The 18,315-nt window shown below is 39.7% G+C and overlaps 1 protein-coding gene across 2 annotated transcripts in view; it reads right to left on the bottom strand.

Moving 5' to 3' along the window:
- rnf213b (ring finger protein 213b) overlaps window positions 1-15,937 on the bottom strand; it is a 32,666-nt gene extending 16,729 nt beyond the window's left edge. The window contains exons 1-26 of one of the 2 annotated variants that reach the window (XM_068304991.1): window positions 15,884-15,937; window positions 15,449-15,577; window positions 14,598-15,346; window positions 14,349-14,504; window positions 13,511-13,680; window positions 13,134-13,411; window positions 12,805-13,049; window positions 12,297-12,503; window positions 12,002-12,215; window positions 11,399-11,454; window positions 11,156-11,321; window positions 10,935-11,069; window positions 10,648-10,746; window positions 10,365-10,493; window positions 9,985-10,150; window positions 9,743-9,910; window positions 9,462-9,611; window positions 8,739-9,376; window positions 8,445-8,604; window positions 8,145-8,362; window positions 7,913-8,056; window positions 7,658-7,810; window positions 5,325-6,606; window positions 4,943-5,127; window positions 4,319-4,471; window positions 3-3,836 (exon numbers count right to left, since the gene is read on the bottom strand). In XM_068304991.1, the coding sequence (XP_068161092.1) occupies window positions 3-3,836; window positions 4,319-4,471; window positions 4,943-5,127; window positions 5,325-6,606; window positions 7,658-7,810; window positions 7,913-8,056; window positions 8,145-8,362; window positions 8,445-8,604; window positions 8,739-9,376; window positions 9,462-9,611; window positions 9,743-9,910; window positions 9,985-10,150; window positions 10,365-10,493; window positions 10,648-10,746; window positions 10,935-11,069; window positions 11,156-11,321; window positions 11,399-11,454; window positions 12,002-12,215; window positions 12,297-12,503; window positions 12,805-13,049; window positions 13,134-13,411; window positions 13,511-13,680; window positions 14,349-14,504; window positions 14,598-15,346; window positions 15,449-15,577; window positions 15,884-15,913 (10,014 nt within the window). In that variant the 5' untranslated portion in view covers window positions 15,914-15,937. Of the gene's footprint in view, window positions 1-2; window positions 3,837-4,318; window positions 4,472-4,942; window positions 5,128-5,324; window positions 6,607-7,657; window positions 7,811-7,912; window positions 8,057-8,144; window positions 8,363-8,444; window positions 8,605-8,738; window positions 9,377-9,461; window positions 9,612-9,742; window positions 9,911-9,984; window positions 10,151-10,364; window positions 10,494-10,647; window positions 10,747-10,934; window positions 11,070-11,155; window positions 11,322-11,398; window positions 11,455-12,001; window positions 12,216-12,296; window positions 12,504-12,804; window positions 13,050-13,133; window positions 13,412-13,510; window positions 13,681-14,348; window positions 14,505-14,597; window positions 15,347-15,448; window positions 15,771-15,883 lie in introns of those variants that run through there. The other variant, XM_068304992.1, reaches the window with a different exon arrangement.
- Window positions 15,938-18,315: the final 2,378 nt, after the last annotated feature.

Raw genomic sequence — 18,315 nt, forward strand, 5'->3', positions numbered from 1 at the left:
ACCTCTAGAAACCTGGTGGATTGGTGGTACTTGCTGAGGAAATCCTGCAGGAAATCTCGGAGAGAATGATGATGCTGTTGCTGAAAGTACAATCTCTGGAGGTTTTCCTTTTCCTGGTTTTCTAAACTTGAATATTTGAGTCTCAACACAGCATCAGGAGTGGCACAGTTCAACAACAGACATTTAGCTAAACCAAAGATTTCATCTTCCTGGTTTCTCCAATTGTATTCATGATCAATTTTTGTCTCCATCATGTCTTCATCCGTAGACATAATTTTGTTCATCTCTTCACTTATTTCTGTCATTTCATCATCATTCTTTTCCACTGATACAATTTCTTGTTCCTTTCCAATGATCTCTTTGTCCGTTGTATCATCCATCTGGTCACAATCTTCATCAGTTATCTCTGCCTGTCCATTTGGATTTGATTCATATCTTCCACTTGGTTTATCTGCCTCAAGTGAGTAACCTTTTTCAATTTGTTGATGTTGTCTTACTGCATGTCCTTCAGCATTTTGTGCTTTCCTTTGTAGTGCTTGCAAGAGAGCACTGGCAAACGCATCACCATGGTAGCCAACAAAAATGTCAGAAACCTCGAAATCTTCTGAGGCATCTGCAAATTCCTTCACCCACTCCTTCAGTTTGTGGAGAACCCCGTGTTGCCACGGTTCCAGATCAGTGCTCCTATCCAGTACGTGTTTTTCAAGTCTGTTGATGAGGGGCACAGGAAAATGTTCATAGACTTTCTTCTGGTCTTCCACTACCACCAATCGGAAGTTTGTATGAACACGACATTTTACTCTGTGGGAGCCCAGACCAAGATCAACATATTGCTGGTTACTGAGGTAAACATAGTACTGATTCAGGACATCATACAGGCTTTCATAAAGATTTTGCATGTTGAGGAGGATGGTAGTACGCCCAGTCTCCATGCAAATTTTCACCCGATTAACATTTCGGCAGATTTGTGTATATTCCTGATCCTTTGGGAATCCAGAACCAAACACAATTTCAGGTGTTGCACAGTCCTTTTTGGAAAAAATGTGTTGTTGAACGATATGGAGTGCGGCATTGTTGGTGGTCAGCAATAGCACGTAACGGCTCTCCTGCTCTGTGTCACGATCAAGACTTTTTTTCACCATTTGCAAAGTGGTGGGTCTGGGAATTTCATCGATGTTTTGGAGAACTTCTTGGAAAAATACAACAGGGTCAAAACCCATGGGTTGTCCACTGAAGTTGCGCAAGATGGCTTCTACCAATTGCCCACTGTGTGGTTCTTGCTGTGTGGACTTCACTGAAAGAAAGAGCATTTTGACGAGGCTATAAAAGTCCCTTAGACCAAAGAACTGATTTTTTGAGGTCTCTTTACAGATACTCAAGAATGCCTTTGCCAAAGGTGGGAAGAGGTGTTTGATTTTCAGTAAAATTTGACTAGAAGATGAACAGATTCCTTTGGCAGTTTGCACAAGTTCATCTTCGCTCGGATCCCACCTCGACACAAATATTCCTCTGTTCATCTTTGCTGGGTCAAGTGCCCAGTTGGAAATGCCCACAAACCCAACCTTCATGTGTGGATCTGGTGTGTCACTGTCAATGCAACCATCCTCCAAAAGAGGATGAAGAGTCTTCAAGGGCATATGAGGAGAATCTTCTGCCAGTCCAATCTCATCAAGTACCACCACTGACACATATTCATCTAAGTTTTTGTCCTTCTGAAAGCGAGCACAGTTCTTGAATGTCCCTATGATGCCTTCTGGACTTGAGTGGGGACTGCACTGAAAGGAGACCATATGAACTTGCTTGAGTGTCTTGAAAAGTTCACAGTGGGAGTTCTGGCCTTGCATTGCATCAGCAACCACAGTTTTAGCAAGAGATTTAGAACTGCCTGGTTTCCCAACTAGGAAGAGTGGGATCTTGAGCTCGATGCAAATCACCATGAGAAACACATTTTCTTTGAGTGCAATATTTTTAGCAATGGTCTCCCTTGTCTGTATGTTCTGCAGGAAGAAGTCTTGACAGGATGAAATCTCATTCTGTAATGCTTCCGCAGAGCAGAAAGGGTCTGGAAAGTACTCACAAATTATGGAGAGATACTGCTCTTTGGTTACCAGAGATGGGTAGTAGCAGACTCCAACTGAAAGAATCAAGCACTTCAGTGTTTTACCATCCTCTGTCAGATGAGAGCAACTGTTGAAAAGGACTTTGCTTTGCTGGTAAAACCAAACCAGCACCTTCATAGACCTTTCCACATCTCTTAGACTCACAAAACTGCACTCGTCTTTCCGACTTCGCATATATTTCTGTGAAGCGCCTAGCACATTTGAAATAACATCTTCACAGGCTACTGGCAAATTATGGTCATGAATTTTCTTCCACACAATTTGTTTGATGTAGGAAAATTCAGTTGTATCATTCAACTGACCAAAATCCCATACCAAAGAAGCCATGCTTGGAGGCAGGGGATGAACTCTGTAGACAAGCTGCCTCAGAGGGACTTTGCCAAAGCAGTCTTTTGTTTCATCGGCCCTCACCCTGTATCCTAAGCCTGCACGTTCCAAACGTTCCACCATTTCAGGTGAATGCTTCCTGTAAGGATTGCAAGCAGCTATTATTTTCAAACCGCTGCATTCCTTAAGAGGTTTACCTTTCGCTGTTTGGTCACACAAGATTTCCTTGATGGCAAAAATGGCTTCTGTGGTGTTGGCTTCGTCAAAGAACAAAATGGTGTCCAACTTGTGCAACCTATAGTTCTTCTCAGCAAGTGCTTCTGCCTCCATCACCTTTTTGTAGATCATCTCAGCTGTCGTGCCACCATGTACCTTGACAAGTACCATGTTCTCCACAGGTCTTTCCTCTTTTTGTAGGTCACAAAGGAAACGAACTAATCTTGTTTTTCCACATCCAGTCTCTCCCATGATGACAACTGGAATTCCACAACGGAATCTCATATGTATAGCCAACATCTTCATCACATTGTCAGCAGTGAGCTCATATGTTGGGTCTGGATCAAAATCTCTGCCCATTATTCCCTTTTGTGCACCAACAACACAGGAAATCTTTTTGATTTTGTCTGGGCGTGGCAACAAATCAAAGTCTTCAGTGAACGAAATCCTTTGCCGTTTCAAACCTTCAAGAAGTATCTCTGACATCACATCTTCTATCAAAACTTTGCGGCTCTTGAGATCGACTGCATTGAGTCTGTTTTCATCCTGACACATCACAACATTGAAACCCAAAAAAGACATTGAGAATCTGTCTGCATTAAAGAAAATATATGGATGAGACTCATTTTCCCAATGTTTTCGAATTGTCAGCAGGCCAAGAAGGTCGTTCTCCAAACTGTTATCGATGTGCAGCACAGGACTTTCATCAGAGGTGTTTAGTGATGGTGAAGCAAAATCTCTTGCCATTAGAATCATGAACTTCACAATGAAGCCCTTGAAACTAGGTAGCTGGTCAGCCAGAAAATCTGGATCACAAAAAACTGAGTTCTCACAGTCTTTCAGTTGTACATTAAGGAACCAGGAGAAGCTTTTCAGCTCTGCCCAAGTAGGATCATGTATTCCACAGTATAATAAAAGGTGGTGAACGCAATCAGCAGGATCTCCCATTCTGGATCCTTTTTGGTAGTTGAAATGGTCTAGATTCTGGTTTGTGTTGTAGAGCTTTAAGTATTGATATGGTCTTTGAATCCCCTCACTGCAAAACTCAACTTCATCCATGAGTGGATCATATGTCTGTTTTATCAATGATTCTCTCTTGGTCAACAATGTTTTCACGTCTTTTGGAGGTCTGCAATGGATGGTAGGCAGAATGTCAAGAAGTCCAATTCTTTTCTGTATGAAAAAGAACACATTGATTTTTGTACTTATAATTTTGAAACTAGAACCAGACATAATCCCCTATCATGCTGCTTTGAAAAGCATCACTGACATGGAATTTTAAAAGTTGAATTCAGAGTCACAATCACAAGATTTTAAGTATGTTTGGTCCTCATGCATGATAATTAACACTGCTCTTCTGGTAGGCTTTACTCCATTTATTTGGAGAACAGCTAAATCCCCCCCCAAAATTGAGGGCATGTTGATTGTTGTGACTGAGCAGTTCAAAAGATATGTTTCCAGCCCCACTAGTGTACCCTTGAGTGAGATACTTAATCCTAACTTTCTCCACGGGCGCCATAAAGGCTGCCCACTGCTCCTCAGGGATGGGACAAATGCAGAGAAGAGTTATTAAAATATTCCAAAAATAAATTGTGTGTGTGTGTGTGTGTGTGTGTGTGTGTGTGTGTGTTTCCATGTGTGTATTTTTCTTCTACCTGTTTTGATTTGGCTTCAGGTGATGAGTATGTTCTTAGGACCTCAACAGTGATCAAGTGCGCCGCATTCCTTCTCCACAGTGTGCCATGGTTGTCACTTAAACAGCCCAGGATTAAAAGATGGAACAGGAGCTCCTCAAGACCTGAACGAACCTAGCGTAACAAACGCAAGAGTTGTCAGACTCTGAAGAACAACCAGCCTCTCTCACAAACTCCAGCTCCTTTCACTCCATTGGGGCGACATTCTTTGTCCACCAACCAGTCTCTTTGTCAGGGAATTGGGTTGTCGAACTTAACCCTGTTGAGTGCTACCCAATCCACATTGCCCTGTCATCTATTTAATTAGCAGGTGGTTAAACCTCCAGAGATTGGGCGAATGTTGTCCTTTCGGGCTCACCCCCATCCACAGCTTGGACTCTGGAACCCAAACCCTTGAGAGGTGCTGGTCTCTCCACTTTTCTGGTGTTGCCCTGGGTGAGAGGCAGTGGGCTTGCTTATAGAACCAAAGCTCAGCCACCATATGTTGGAGTTTACCCCACTAAACGAGAGGGTCGAAGACGGATGGATGGAAGTACAACCAATAATAGGACCAGACACCTTCAGAAACAAATGGAGGGTACTTACTCCAGCTGTGTCAATGTGCAGGAGAACAGGGTCCTGCTCTCTCATGGGTGCCAGCTTCTCTGATAAACTCTTGACCAAAGAGTTTATGTCAACATGTGGCTCAATCAGTCTGATCCTGATAAGTTTTGCTCTGGGAGAGTTCTGTTGGAATTTTTCAAACAATCGATCCACATAAAGGGATTTTCCTATTGACAGAAAAGAGATGCACATAAACATACAGTATATCGTATAAATTAATCTAAATATTGCAAATTTAATGGGAAATATTTATCATTTTAAAAATAAATTTAGGCAATAGCTTTTAAAAAACTTGATGGTATTATACCTTAACTCCATTATAAGAACATTTTCACAACAGCATGGTAATTTGAGTTACCCTTACCAACTGCAGGGCGTACAGATGATACCATCCAGACTGAGAGTCGATCTGGAGACACCAGTGCAGAGGGATTTTGTGGGAATGTGTTTTGTGTGAAGTGGTGATGTAGATATTTCCTAGCAGTCTCTACTGCTAGACTCACACCAGCCTGTACTTTTTCACTGCTGAAAAAAGAAGGCACATATTTGTGCTGGTGCTCAACTGGACTAACTATTACCAAACGATAACGTGGGTTGGCACTCCTCTCAAGATCCTCAAATAGCTCCCCCAAGGCCACACTGATATCATAGGCCAAAAGGCCTGGATCCACAAGTGAGTATATCTTTTGCCACGTTTGTGAAGCACTTTGGCCAAGAACTCGACGGAGAAAGATCTCCACCTCCTCCTCCGTGGTTTCTTCTCTACAGACTAGCACCTCATCGGTAGATGGCAATGGTTGCTCAGGACTTTTCATGTAAAAAGACAAAATTGTGGTGAAAACTTCTGAGCTGGCGCAAAGCACAAGATTGGGCTTTCCTTCTTGGAGAAATGGTAGAAGGTTCCTTGTCACATACTGTGGGTGATTTTCAGAGAGGCATGAGAGGAATTGAGCCAACAATGTAATGTCTATAAATTCGCTGCAGTAATGCTGCATGTCACTCTTGAATTTATACCACAGGTTTTCAAGACTCTCTTCTTCAAACTTCATGATCCCTTCAACATCACTTTCAATTTCACTTTCATCCTCTGAAGAAAAATGCATCACATCATCGACATCTTCAGTGTGTCCTGGCGAAACAAGCATTGCATTCACTGGATAGTGATCTTCATTGCTAAACTCAGCATCTTCCATTTCATTGTGCTTTGAGGCCATGTGTTTTGCCTTTACATAAGCGACTCTGACATCAGTTAACGTGCACTGAGGCTTTATTGGAAAAAGCAAATGCCATAATTGTGGAGGAACTGACGTCTGCTGTTGACACACTTTGGGTATCCAGTGACACAAAAACACCATCTGCTCTGAGGTGTAGTGGTTTAGCAAACCGAAGTTGGAGCGCATCTCAGTGATGAAGGCACGCCATTCATTCTGGCAACTGTCCATAGAGTGAGCCAGTTTTCGTAGTTGCTCAGTCACCTCCCCATAGTATACCATCTCTTTACCATTCAGTGACAAGAAGGTAACTTTAATGGATGGCTGCTGTTGTGGGCAGCATAGGACCAAAGCATGCCACTCCCTGAAGAGCATGTTGCCAGACATTTGCATATGGAGAAGAATGGTGCCCAATCTCTGTACCTCTCCAAAAACCTACAGAATATGTAGAGAGAATTCTATATGTTTAAGAAGTTCATAAAACAGAAATCTGAGGTCACACACTTATCTTAGAACAATCAGGCTTACAGCTGAAATCTTCACTTTGGATAAATTTGAACAAAGTTGAATAGATTCTACACAGGCAAATACTGCTGACTTGAAAGTGGTTAATTTTAAGGTTGATTTATTTTATGTGAACCTAATTTACAACAAATCTATAGCCTTATCTACTTCACGGTGTAATTTCAGTACTTTAGACAAACAAGCGTTTCTATCAAGCAAGCTTAAAAACTGTTTCTATTCAACAGTGGTGTCGTTCAAAGACTTCTTCATTATTAACTATTGTTTTGCATTGTTCTGATCTTTTTCTGCTTTCAACAAGGGCAGATACATTCCTCTTTGTCTTCTTTTTTTCCTCTCTAAATCTCATTGCTGCTTCTTCTGCCCTGTCTGGACAACTCCTGTTGGCACTGTCCAACAATCTGGATCAATTATGGGATTGATGAGTTGGGCTCTCAACTCAATTGATAAAATCAATTTTACAAGGAGTGTTCCGTGTGAACCTATCTGTCTTGATGGGACATTCTCTGTGGGCTACATGAGGAACCCTTGGGAGATGTGCCTGGTGGTTCCATTTGTGGAAGATGTTGAAGATCTTTATCTGTTTGAATACACGATAACAGGGCTCGCAGTGAGTGTTGCCATAATGTGTTAAAAAATTGGAAAGACGGCAGCAAATCAAGAAGTCTAACATCCTTGTTTGGTGAGATGGCAGTGGGTACACAAACTATGGTGATTAATGAGCTTAACTGTAAGATAGACAACATCTCGGGGGAGCTCATTATTCTGTGCGGGGTAGTGGGAAAGCGGGGAGCCCAACAGGAGTATAGAGAGGACTCAATTGACTGAATTGAAGTCCCTCAAAATCAAGTCATCGCTTTCCCTTACTCAATAAAGAGATCAATAACGTACTATAATCATCTCATCTCCTCTCATTAAAGATTAAACTTCAAACTAAAAACTGTGTTTTATAAATGCTACTGACCTCTGTGAACCTGTTAACCTGTTCACTGCCATGCTCCCCTTTGGATGACATGAGCATTAGTTTGTTCTGTAGCTCCAGAAGATCTTCAAGCTTGTAGCTCCTCTCGTCTGGCTCCATTTTCACTGTGACGTGTACCATGTTTTGTAGACATCTCTACAGACAAATGAAAATTACAAAAAACTAAGAAAAGGCCCAAATCTTCATAAAATTCAACTTATTTCTGATACATTTTTTTATTGAATATTATCTGCATACCTCCTCTGTCTTTCCTTCAGACCATCCTATATGATAAACCCCACTAGCATTAATAGAGGAGGCAAGGAATAGAGAGGACTGCTCCACAGAGCCGTGAGTCTCCTTCAGTGCCTTCAGCCAACTCAGCAATCGAGTGGACTCTTTCTAGAAAACGAAGTCAGGAGAATCATTGTAACTTTACTTCAGCAAAAGGGCTTTATGTTATGCATATAAAAAAGGAAGACATAAATACCAATTTATCTGGCAGTTTTTCATCTCTACCTAGGGTTTCCCACACTTGCTTAGCACATTTCATGAAGTCCTTAAAACCAGCTTGTGGGGAGAGGGAGTAAAGTAGAGGGGCATAACCCATTATTGCATCGTGGAAACAAGCCACCTGGTCGATCTCGGTGTCATTCTCCCCTGCAGATATGGAAGCCAGCTCTACATAGACCTTCAAATCGCTCATATCTGTTGAAAAAAAGCAAATATGCATTGCTGAACAATGTTTTTACATTGGGATGGAGGTTTTCATTTTTCATTTGTGCCTCACTTTTAAGATTCTCTTTGACCCAGTTGACTAGAGTCTGGCTATCGAGAAACTCTTCCAGACAGTCACATTGCTGTTTAGTGACAGTGGAGAGTTGCTGCTTGGCACGCAGTAGGTCATCACTGAGTGATCCAAGGGCCCTCTGCTTAAATGCATCTTCTTTCTGTACATTTTTTTTTTAAAAGCACATTTGCTTCAGGTTGAAATCAGTCAGTCAACTGGTCATAAGCTGATGTTTTTTCTTGAATATTTACCAACACTTGCATTGTTTAGTGTAATATCAAAAACAAGACTTACCAGTTTACTGAGCATGTCAATTTCTGTGAAGTTGCCAGAAAGCCTCATTTTTTCAGCAATTTTCAGGATTGCACTTGCTGCAGTCGCTGTCTGATAAAGTTGTCGATATTCTTGGATCTGATTAAGTCTCAAGTTCACCCAGTCCTCATCAGGTTCAAACCTTCCTGTCTCACATAATGCCACTGACATTAGACTCAGTTCATTCTTGACCAGTTTTCCATTTCCCTGGTCTCCAGACTCCACCAAAAACTCATCAAGTAGCTTGAAAGTGATGCTAGCATTTGCAATATTGATACCAAGCTCACAGAAGTCCTTCATTAACGGTGTCCAGATGTTGTCACAGACCTCTGCTAGGGTGACTGAAATGGGAGCTGAGTGGGGCTGTTTCATTGATGCCATAGATGCAGCACCCTTTACCCAGAGAGACAAAACCAGGTTACTGTGCTGTAGTTTGTGCATCTCGCTCGCCATTTTTAAAACACTCAGGCCTGCGTTAAACCACAGGACCTGGGGAGGGTCCCTTTTCCATTCAGCATCAATGGGATGAACCAATACCAGTTTATTCAAACTGGTAGTATTCAGAATTCCACTGTGCTGTTCCTCAAGAGTCGACATTTCAGTAACTGGTTGAAAAAAAACTATGTTAATGACAAAAGAAATTATGAATAGACTATCTAGATTAATGAAGGTTAAATGGTATTTAGTTACTGTGGTTACACTTACCTGTGATGCTTTCTGTAACTTTTGCTATCATCTTAATCAGGGTATTAATTTGCTGTTTCCGCAGGGTGAAAGCATTCAAATCTTTCTCTCTCTGAGTCAAAACCATCTTTGCATCAATAGGAAATGTCTCAGATTTGCTGTTTTTCTTGTCTGTGGAATATGCACTACTGTTAGATGTATTTATTTATATTTATATCCTATTATTTATTTATTTATTTTTCCATTCCGGGAATCTTAATACAGCTATCATGAAGGGTTATATATCATATGAAAATTCATACATTGTTGAAAGATTCTTCGAAACTGCTCTTTATATTTAAGACATGTCTGTAGGTGTCCCAGGGAAACGTGTCCATGAAGCAGAGACTCCACCAGAGACTGCAGGGTTGACAGACAGCTGTGGAACACTTGCCTTGCAGCGTCATCCAGCTGTATTGACTCCCAGTCACCTGGGCCAAAACAATGACATTGTGAAACTCAAACATTACTGTATCTGTGTGCGTGTGCGCGTGTGTGTGTGTACCTTTGGTAAGTATGTGGTTAATGGCAGACTGCGGATCAAGGAGATGGACTACAGCATTGTCTTTGAATCGTGCTGCTGACTCGACCACGACAGCAGACAAGACCACAAGCGGAATTAACTTCACCTTAGAGCTGAGATTCCTCATCAAGCCTCCCTCCTGCCCTCTCTAAAGACATGAGTGAATTTACAATACCATACAAATAATTTGGCCAACATCAAACAAAAACGGTTTGACAATGATCCACTGATGATTATACAACACCACAGTGCCAGTATCTCCTATCAATTATCATATGCATCTAGCAATGCTTTTCAAATTATGGATCAACATCACTGTTACAAGCAAGCTGATCTTATTCTCCAAGTAGTATGAACATTACCTGACAAATGGCCTTGATAGAAGACTGACACAGTTCATCGAAACAGGTCTGTACAACTTCATGGCTTTTCCTTATTGCTGCCAAAGGTGGCTCACGGCAGCAGATCAGTACTACACCCTCGTCACCATACTTTACAGAAAACATGAAAAAACAATCAAGACAACTATCTGCTCGGGCTGGATTCCTGTTCTAACAATTATACAATATCTTGGGCTTGGCATCCCCCTGTGTAAAACTAGAGGAATAATGCCTAATTTACATGGATCAATAAGCAACCACTGACCTTGGAAAATCTCTTCTTTAGGTCTCTTATCAGGCTCAGCTTCCAACAGGATGAAACTTCTTCAAGAGAACACTCCACTTTCATCAGAGAATCCCACATCTGAAAATTTGCCGTAATTAACAGCATGACTTAAAAATTAATGTATGTAAAAATTAGAAAAAGAAGGTGAACTTTAAATTTAGATGGCATGCTATCTGAACTGACCCGTATAATAAATCAGCAGTCTATAAAATGACTGAATTACCTGGCAAAAACTATTGGGAGAAATATTCTACTAAAAAGTGTACCTCAATTTCCTTTGGACAGAGTAACTCTGACACCCTCAAATCGGGATTTTGCAATAATCCATCTCTCCACTTAATGATGTGCTGCTGCACAGCATGTAATTCCTCTGCAAGACTCTTCAACCCATCTTCTGAAGACTAAAATAAGCAGAATTGAAATACAGTGAATTAAAACTGTTGTTCCATGATTTGGTAATTGGAGCATGTAATAAAAAGGCAGTCACCTCTTTCCTCAGTTTAGAATCCCAAATCTCTGCTAATTTCAACACTAGCTTGTAGGAAAGGACTGCGGCTTGATACTCATGAATGAGTCGCACGATTGTACATGTGCTCTTCATCACCCTAATACTGCTCATCAGGGCTAGATTGGCATTTCCAGATTCAATCATTCTAGAAAAATAAAAGCTGAAATGGAGCATTAAATGGCTGGCAATTTATCACTTGAGGAAAATTTAGCAAATCCTTACCTGTCCTTCTCTTTGTCCACTACCTGCAATATATAGGTCAATGTTTTCTGGGTATGCTGCATGTAAAGAGAGCAAAGATTACATCAATTACTTCATTACATTATTTCATCCTGACTGAAAGACTTGGAAGAATGAATTAGGCAGTATTTACTCTTGTATATACTATTATCTACAATTTACAAATTCAGAATTGTTAAAAGAAAAAAGACAGATATGCCACCTTACTGGTTTATAAACTGAAAAAGGCAGCAGGTTTAATTTCAAATATACGAGCATTTTGTGTCCTTTTGTGGGTTTAGTTTTCACAGAATGCTACGATCACACCTAGCATAATGGCGACCTTTATAACATCACCATAGCAACACAACAGCAGCAAAAATGGATTGATTCATTACTAATAAGAAATGCTAATTTCTTATATTGTTACAATTTTGTGTTTAAATTGTAACAATATAATAACTGTGTTAAAAAAACATTGATTTGATATAATTAAAACCTTGTTTTGAAGTCACAAAAATTTCATGGATTAAGTTCAGGATTGATCCTGACTAAAAAGACTTTGGCTGTTTTATCTTAAATACTTCGCTTTGTTCAATTTTCTACCTTCACATTCTCCTGGGCTCTATTGCTGTCCCCTGCTTTAATGCATTCTCGCAATCTGTAGAGCAGACTCTGGATCAGGTGTTCTGTATCTATTCCTGTCAGTTCTGAAAAATCAGGAAGATCCTCAAATGCTACCAGAGACAACCAGCTCAAGAGGAGCAGGGGCCTCTCTTTGACCATGGATAAACAGGTCCGGATCAAGGTCAGCATTCTCCTGCAGCAAGGACAAAAGTTAAGCCAGCTAAACATGATCACCATTTCAGGAAAATAAATTATTTTTCTTAGAAAAACTCACTTTCTTTTGTCTGGGTAGCACTTTATGTTCTCCCTGAACCTGACAAAACTGACATTTTCAAGTCCTGACCAGTTTTCCTCCTCGACAGCTGGACCCACTTTTGTGGCACCAGCTCCTGGATGTCGGAGTTTGAAGAGCAGAGGAATGAGAAAGATGATCTCTGACACCATTTGCTGCTCACAGAGGTTTATGAGATCCAACAGGATGCTGATGAAAAGAAACAGTAACCTGTGAGAATGTGCTACACATACAAGGTTGAATTGCCCATTGCACTTACACATTTACATTAGCTTTTCAGAGTGACAGTTTTTATCCATCAACAAATACACTGCATATTCCTTGGAGAAAATAATTTTCCACTATTCTGAGAAAAAAGTTATTTAAGGTGAATTTAGCCACTCATAAAACTTTCTCAGTTGTCACAAAACGTCTGATAAAGCTAACTTTAGCCTGCAAGAAAAACAAAGATTAGCTTGAAATCCTGTAAAAAAACAAACAAATTTCCTACTATTGTGGTTGTTGGAATACATTGTGCAATCCATCCAGGTTTTCCTTGCTCATTGCAATCTCTGAAGATACCAAAAGGCAAAGGTCAGCCCAACCTTTGACTCCAAGGTTGATGTTACATTTCCTGGTAACCTGGAAAACTGACAGGCCCAGAATAAGCGGACTGGTGCTCCGGCACCCTGGGAATTTCTCCTCTGACTCTCTCTTTAAGATGTGAACCAAAGTCTCTGCAATTAGCTCTGATACCTACAAACACAAGTAACATCTGTTTACTGGTGGATTAGTGGACATGACAAATAACTGCTTTGAATTTAACTCTTCTTTACCAACCATGACTGAAGGAGGAGATGAATTATCTTGAAATGTGATCCTTCTATGCGCAGAACCAAGGCTTGTTATAAAATGTATCAAGTTGTCACAAATAGTCCCAGTGCTCCTTTTGTCTGATGGGGACCATTTCTGGAAAATTCTGTTGAGCAGATGCCTTGCTGAAGCCTGCCAAGTGTCTGATATCTCTTCACCTTTTGATTTCTTTGCACCAAGCATTTGAAGACCAGTTTGAAAAAAACCTTGCTGACGGCCAATGAAGCATTCATAAAGGTGCAACTCTAGAAAATACACAGGCAGTTACATGTCCATTTATGTCAAAGAAACAAATACAAAATGGTGTTCTGTTATTGTAAGGCTAAATGGCTTCATTATCTTACCTTTAGTGTTAGGATTTGGTGAAATTTTAATGTGTCTTGTGGCAAACCCTGCAATCTCCTTCTGTCGTTGTTTTACACCATACCAGTAGGTCAACCAGGTGTTCCTCTGCAACTGACTTTCTTCAATTGACAGACTTGCTTCTATCAAACATCCTCCCTTTTTTAGGCCACTAAACATAAAATATTGACCTTTTGTTATAATGCAGCTTTACTGAAGCTAATAGTGAGGTAAAATCTCAAAGCATAAAAACAGTCGTATGTTTTTTATCATGTTTCATGGATCTGTACTCCAGAACATTTCAAATTAATTTGAGGTTGTAGGCTGAACAGTGTAAGATGTGTGTGCATTGTCAAGACAATATTAAAATTTTCAAATCTTGAAGGGAGGCATCTAATTTTTTAATCTGTTGGAAGATTATATAAAAAGAAAATAAGCATTTGAAGAAAGCAAGAAGTGAAAATGTTTTCACATCATATTTTTCAGATTTTCTTCAGATTCACTGACTTCAAATTATTTCATACTCAATACAATAATTTTCCCTAAACATGCATCAATTCTTTTAGCAAAAGCATAAGTTTCAAAGGCTAAAGTAAAAGCTGATTTATATAACCCTCTAGTCCAGGCGGAATGATTTTGAGTTTTGTTTAAGATTTAAGCTTTTCCTTTAGAATTCATAAAGATGAAGATAAACTGTCGAAAATGCTGTTCAATGAATGTCAGGCGCTTTATGATGTAGACTTTCAAAATTAGTAACGGAAATTAATACAGTGAGCTTTGTCTGCACATAGGTATTACGATGAAAACAAAATAACCACACACAAAGACATCAATACTCACAAAAAATGTGTAATTTTAAAGGGTAAATTCCCCCCAGCATGCCACAGCAAAAGTGTGTCATGCCCTTGGCTGAACCTAAATGCTTTGTCAAGCACAGCGTAGATGTACAAGGTGAACATAGGAGAACCGGGCAGAGGGCTCACTGGGCCTCCTTCACTGTGGACACAAATAATACACAAATACATATACATTAGTCTCAGGCAGAACCACAATATTTGGTGTCACTGTTCATATCCAGTTTATACTCACCATGTGCTCTGGGATGGTTTTGTAAGTCTATTTGCTGCATTGGAGGTTTCCATTTTCGACTGTTTCTCACTCCCACCTTCTCCAGACACAACTCTAGCGTATAACGTTGATTTGACACCTTTTTCAACTTGGGAGGCATTTGTGGTTCCTGCAGACCTAGGCTCCACTTTAAAGTCTGATACCATGTTTGGGGTTTGTTCATTCACTGAATCTGGTGCTTTGTTAATGTCTGGATTGTGCTCTAATGGAATCTCACCAGGGGCCTCATCTTGTAGCTTGGACTGAGGTGTTTGACTGTCTTGTTTTAGCGATGACACAGCATTAACTGTGCCTAGTCGAGTCTCCTCACTGTTAGTAACATCTTGTTTTACCTTAGGGAATTCTGTTTGTGATTCCTGGTTGTTCTGACAAACAACTGGAGTTTGTGTATACTTGTGTGTGCACCATAATTTATCGGTTTGGGTCTGAGCTTCCATTGTCGATGCATCTTTGTGAGACTGCCCTCTACTTTTATCTTCAGTCTGCATGTTGTCTTCTACTTGGGGATCGACATGTTGTGATTCTTCTGCAAGACTCTCCTGAGTTTGAATGACTGCAGACTTCACTACCTCCATATTGGCTTTTTCTGTTTCATTATTTTTTATGCCTGTGTCATCTTTTGCATATGAGCTGGACTTTTTGCTTTGATTTAGCTTTTTCTTCTTTTTTCGGCCTTGAGCTTTCTTACTGAGGCCTGCTGGTCCATTGTCCTGGAACAAATTTTAACACAATCTTTATCCCAGATCTGTTTTTTTTTTTTTTTTTTCCCATAATCAAATGGGGGGGGGGGGGGACTAACTTCAGATTTCTACCTTATGCCTCTTGCAGGATCTTTTAGCTGCAGTATGCATCTCTTTCTGGGTTTCCATCTGTGACTCAGAGGATCCATTGGGGTTTCCTGCTCCCTTCTCCATCTGTAGGGAGTCTTGTCTGTTATAAATCTGAGAAAATAAATCATAACAGTACACATCTACCATCAACTTGGAGTAATCTCTGATGGAACCTCAAAATAATAAATTAATTAAAAACGTTTAAATGACAATGACTAATTGTTTTTCTTATTCATAAACGCTTAATGACTTTTTTATCTGAATTAATTTTTCTCAAATTCGAAGTCGTTACTTACGGCCAGACTTCAAAAAGGAATCAAATTCCTCTTTACAGTTGTACTAGCCTATACTATATCTCCTTAAGCAGAAAAATAAAACGTTTAAGACCAAAAATATTCATCTTTTTGTGATATTTACCTGTCTTTTCAGTCGGCAAATGCGGAACATCACATCCAGTGTAACATTCTGAGATGTTTGTTACGTTTGCAGAGTTGAACCCAGACGTCGAACATTAAGGGATTGTCAACCAAGTAATTGTCCTCTTGAAACTTGGATTTTATCTTCAGACAGAGTCCCAGCTTCCCAAACGTGGTGTTTCAAAAACATAATATAAAATATATAATAATAATTTTAAAATATATTTACATTTGTTTAGGTCAGCTAACAAATTTCTTTGGAGACTTCTACGGGCTGATTCAGTAGGTTAATTTCAGACTGTCCCTAACACCAGGGGAAAAATCCTTTCACTTTCGTTTCTCACGGAGTCTCGTCAGACTGGAAACTTAAACTGCATTCACAGAAAGACTCCATGCTCAATCAGGAAAAAAGAAACTGAGAGAAGCGAACAAACTTGACAATTCGGTGATTTGCTCGGGAAAGGCTTTAAGAGAGCACCAGGCCGTGTATTTCTCAAATTGTTAAAAGAAGAAAATTATGTCCCAGAAGAGGTATCATCTCCCCCTTGACTTTTTCAGTGAAGTTGTCCCTTTTCATCATTATTCAGATGGTTCATGGGTTGTGTATTTGAGAATAACTTTGTAAAACGATGGAAAAAAACAACTGTTGTGATAGTCTCAGAGCTACACTTGAGTTGTTTCAGAGGCTGTAAATTTAATTCCACTTCCTCTCATACAATTTCCTCCGGGATTAATAAAGTATCTATCTATCTATCTATCTATCTATCTATCTATCTATCTATCTATCTATCTATCTATCTATCTATCTATCTATCTATCTATCTATCTATCTATCTATCTATCTATCTATCTATCTATCTATCTATCTATCTATCTATCTATCTATCTATCTATCTATCTATCTATCTATCTACAGTATCCATCTATCTGTATCAGCATATTCCAGTACATAATATGAAAATACTCATAGAATAAATAAAACACAAAATACAAAAGAATGAGTATGTTGTTAATTGAAATGTCAATGTCTGTTTTAAAGAATATTTAGGACCTGACTCAATGCTAAAATACTCATAAAACATTACACTGGATGTAACTTAGAAATCTAAAAATCTTTGAGTTTCACCCACATAACATAAAAAGTACTGACAGAGGCAAGGAAATAATTCCCAAAACTCAAAATGACAAGAATAAATATATTTGCTCTTTATCACTAACCTTGGTTCTTATAATTCCATTCTTCTGTCTGTGTCGTGTTCTGTTTGTGAGCAACACACAGAGTCAACATTAGATAGATAGATAGATAGATAGATAGATAGATAGATAGATAGATAGATAGATAGATAGATAGATAGATAGATAGATAGATAGATAGATAGATAGATAGATAGATAGATAGATAGATACTTTATTAATCCCAGAGGAAATTGCATATATCCACTGCTCAGGCATTACTTAACAAATAATACTGGATAAACACCAGGAGAAAAGGAAACACTGACATCACAGGACATACCACAAGACATACATTACACTAACAGACAGGCACATGCAGCACTAACAGGACTTATATACTAAACTACTGTATAACTAAAAATATAAACAGTATAAAATTTAAAAATATTACAGTATTAAAATATAAACAGTATAAAATAAAATCTAAACAGTATAAAATTGAATTAAAATATAAAAACAGTATAAAAAATAAATAAATAAATTTTATATATATATATATACAACAGTATAAAATTAAATTTAAATTAAATTAAATCCATTTTCAACCCCGTGCTGACCTCGCCACCTCCCCCCCGCTCCTCCTGAGAGAGTCATTGTACCCCCTGATGGCACGGGGCACGAAGGAGGACCTCAGCCTCTCTGTGGAGGCGCTGTGTGACAGCAGTCTGCCGCTGAAGGTGCTTCTCCGCTGGGAGAAGGTGGTGTGTAGGGGGTGCCTGGTGTTGTTCATGATGGCCTTAATTTTAGACATGGTCCTGCTCTCCAGAAGCATATCCACAGAGTCCAGGCTCAGCCCGACCACTGAGCCCGCTCTGCGGATGAGTCTGTTCAGACGGTCCATATCTCTTTTCCTGGCCCCCCCACCCCAACACACAATGGCGTATGACAGCACACTGGAGACTACGGACTGATAGAACATGAAAAGGAGCTTAGGACAGATGTTGAAGGAGGCCAGCCTCCTTAGGAAGTACATCCTGCTCTGCCCCTTCTTGTACACACAGTTGGAGTTGAGTGACCAGTCCAGTCTGCTGTCTAGACTGTCTAGACTTAAGATGAACAGAACACCAGGAGGCTTCATCCTTAAAGCTGCAACTGGAAACACCCACGGATACATCTGAGAATATTAGTGTGGACTAAAGTTATCTATACATGGTGTAAATATCTTTCCTGACAACTAAAGAATTAACAGATTACCTG

Source organism: Antennarius striatus, chromosome 21 (genome assembly GCF_040054535.1).
Source record: "Antennarius striatus isolate MH-2024 chromosome 21, ASM4005453v1, whole genome shotgun sequence".
Lineage (NCBI taxonomy): Eukaryota > Metazoa > Chordata > Actinopteri > Lophiiformes > Antennariidae > Antennarius > Antennarius striatus.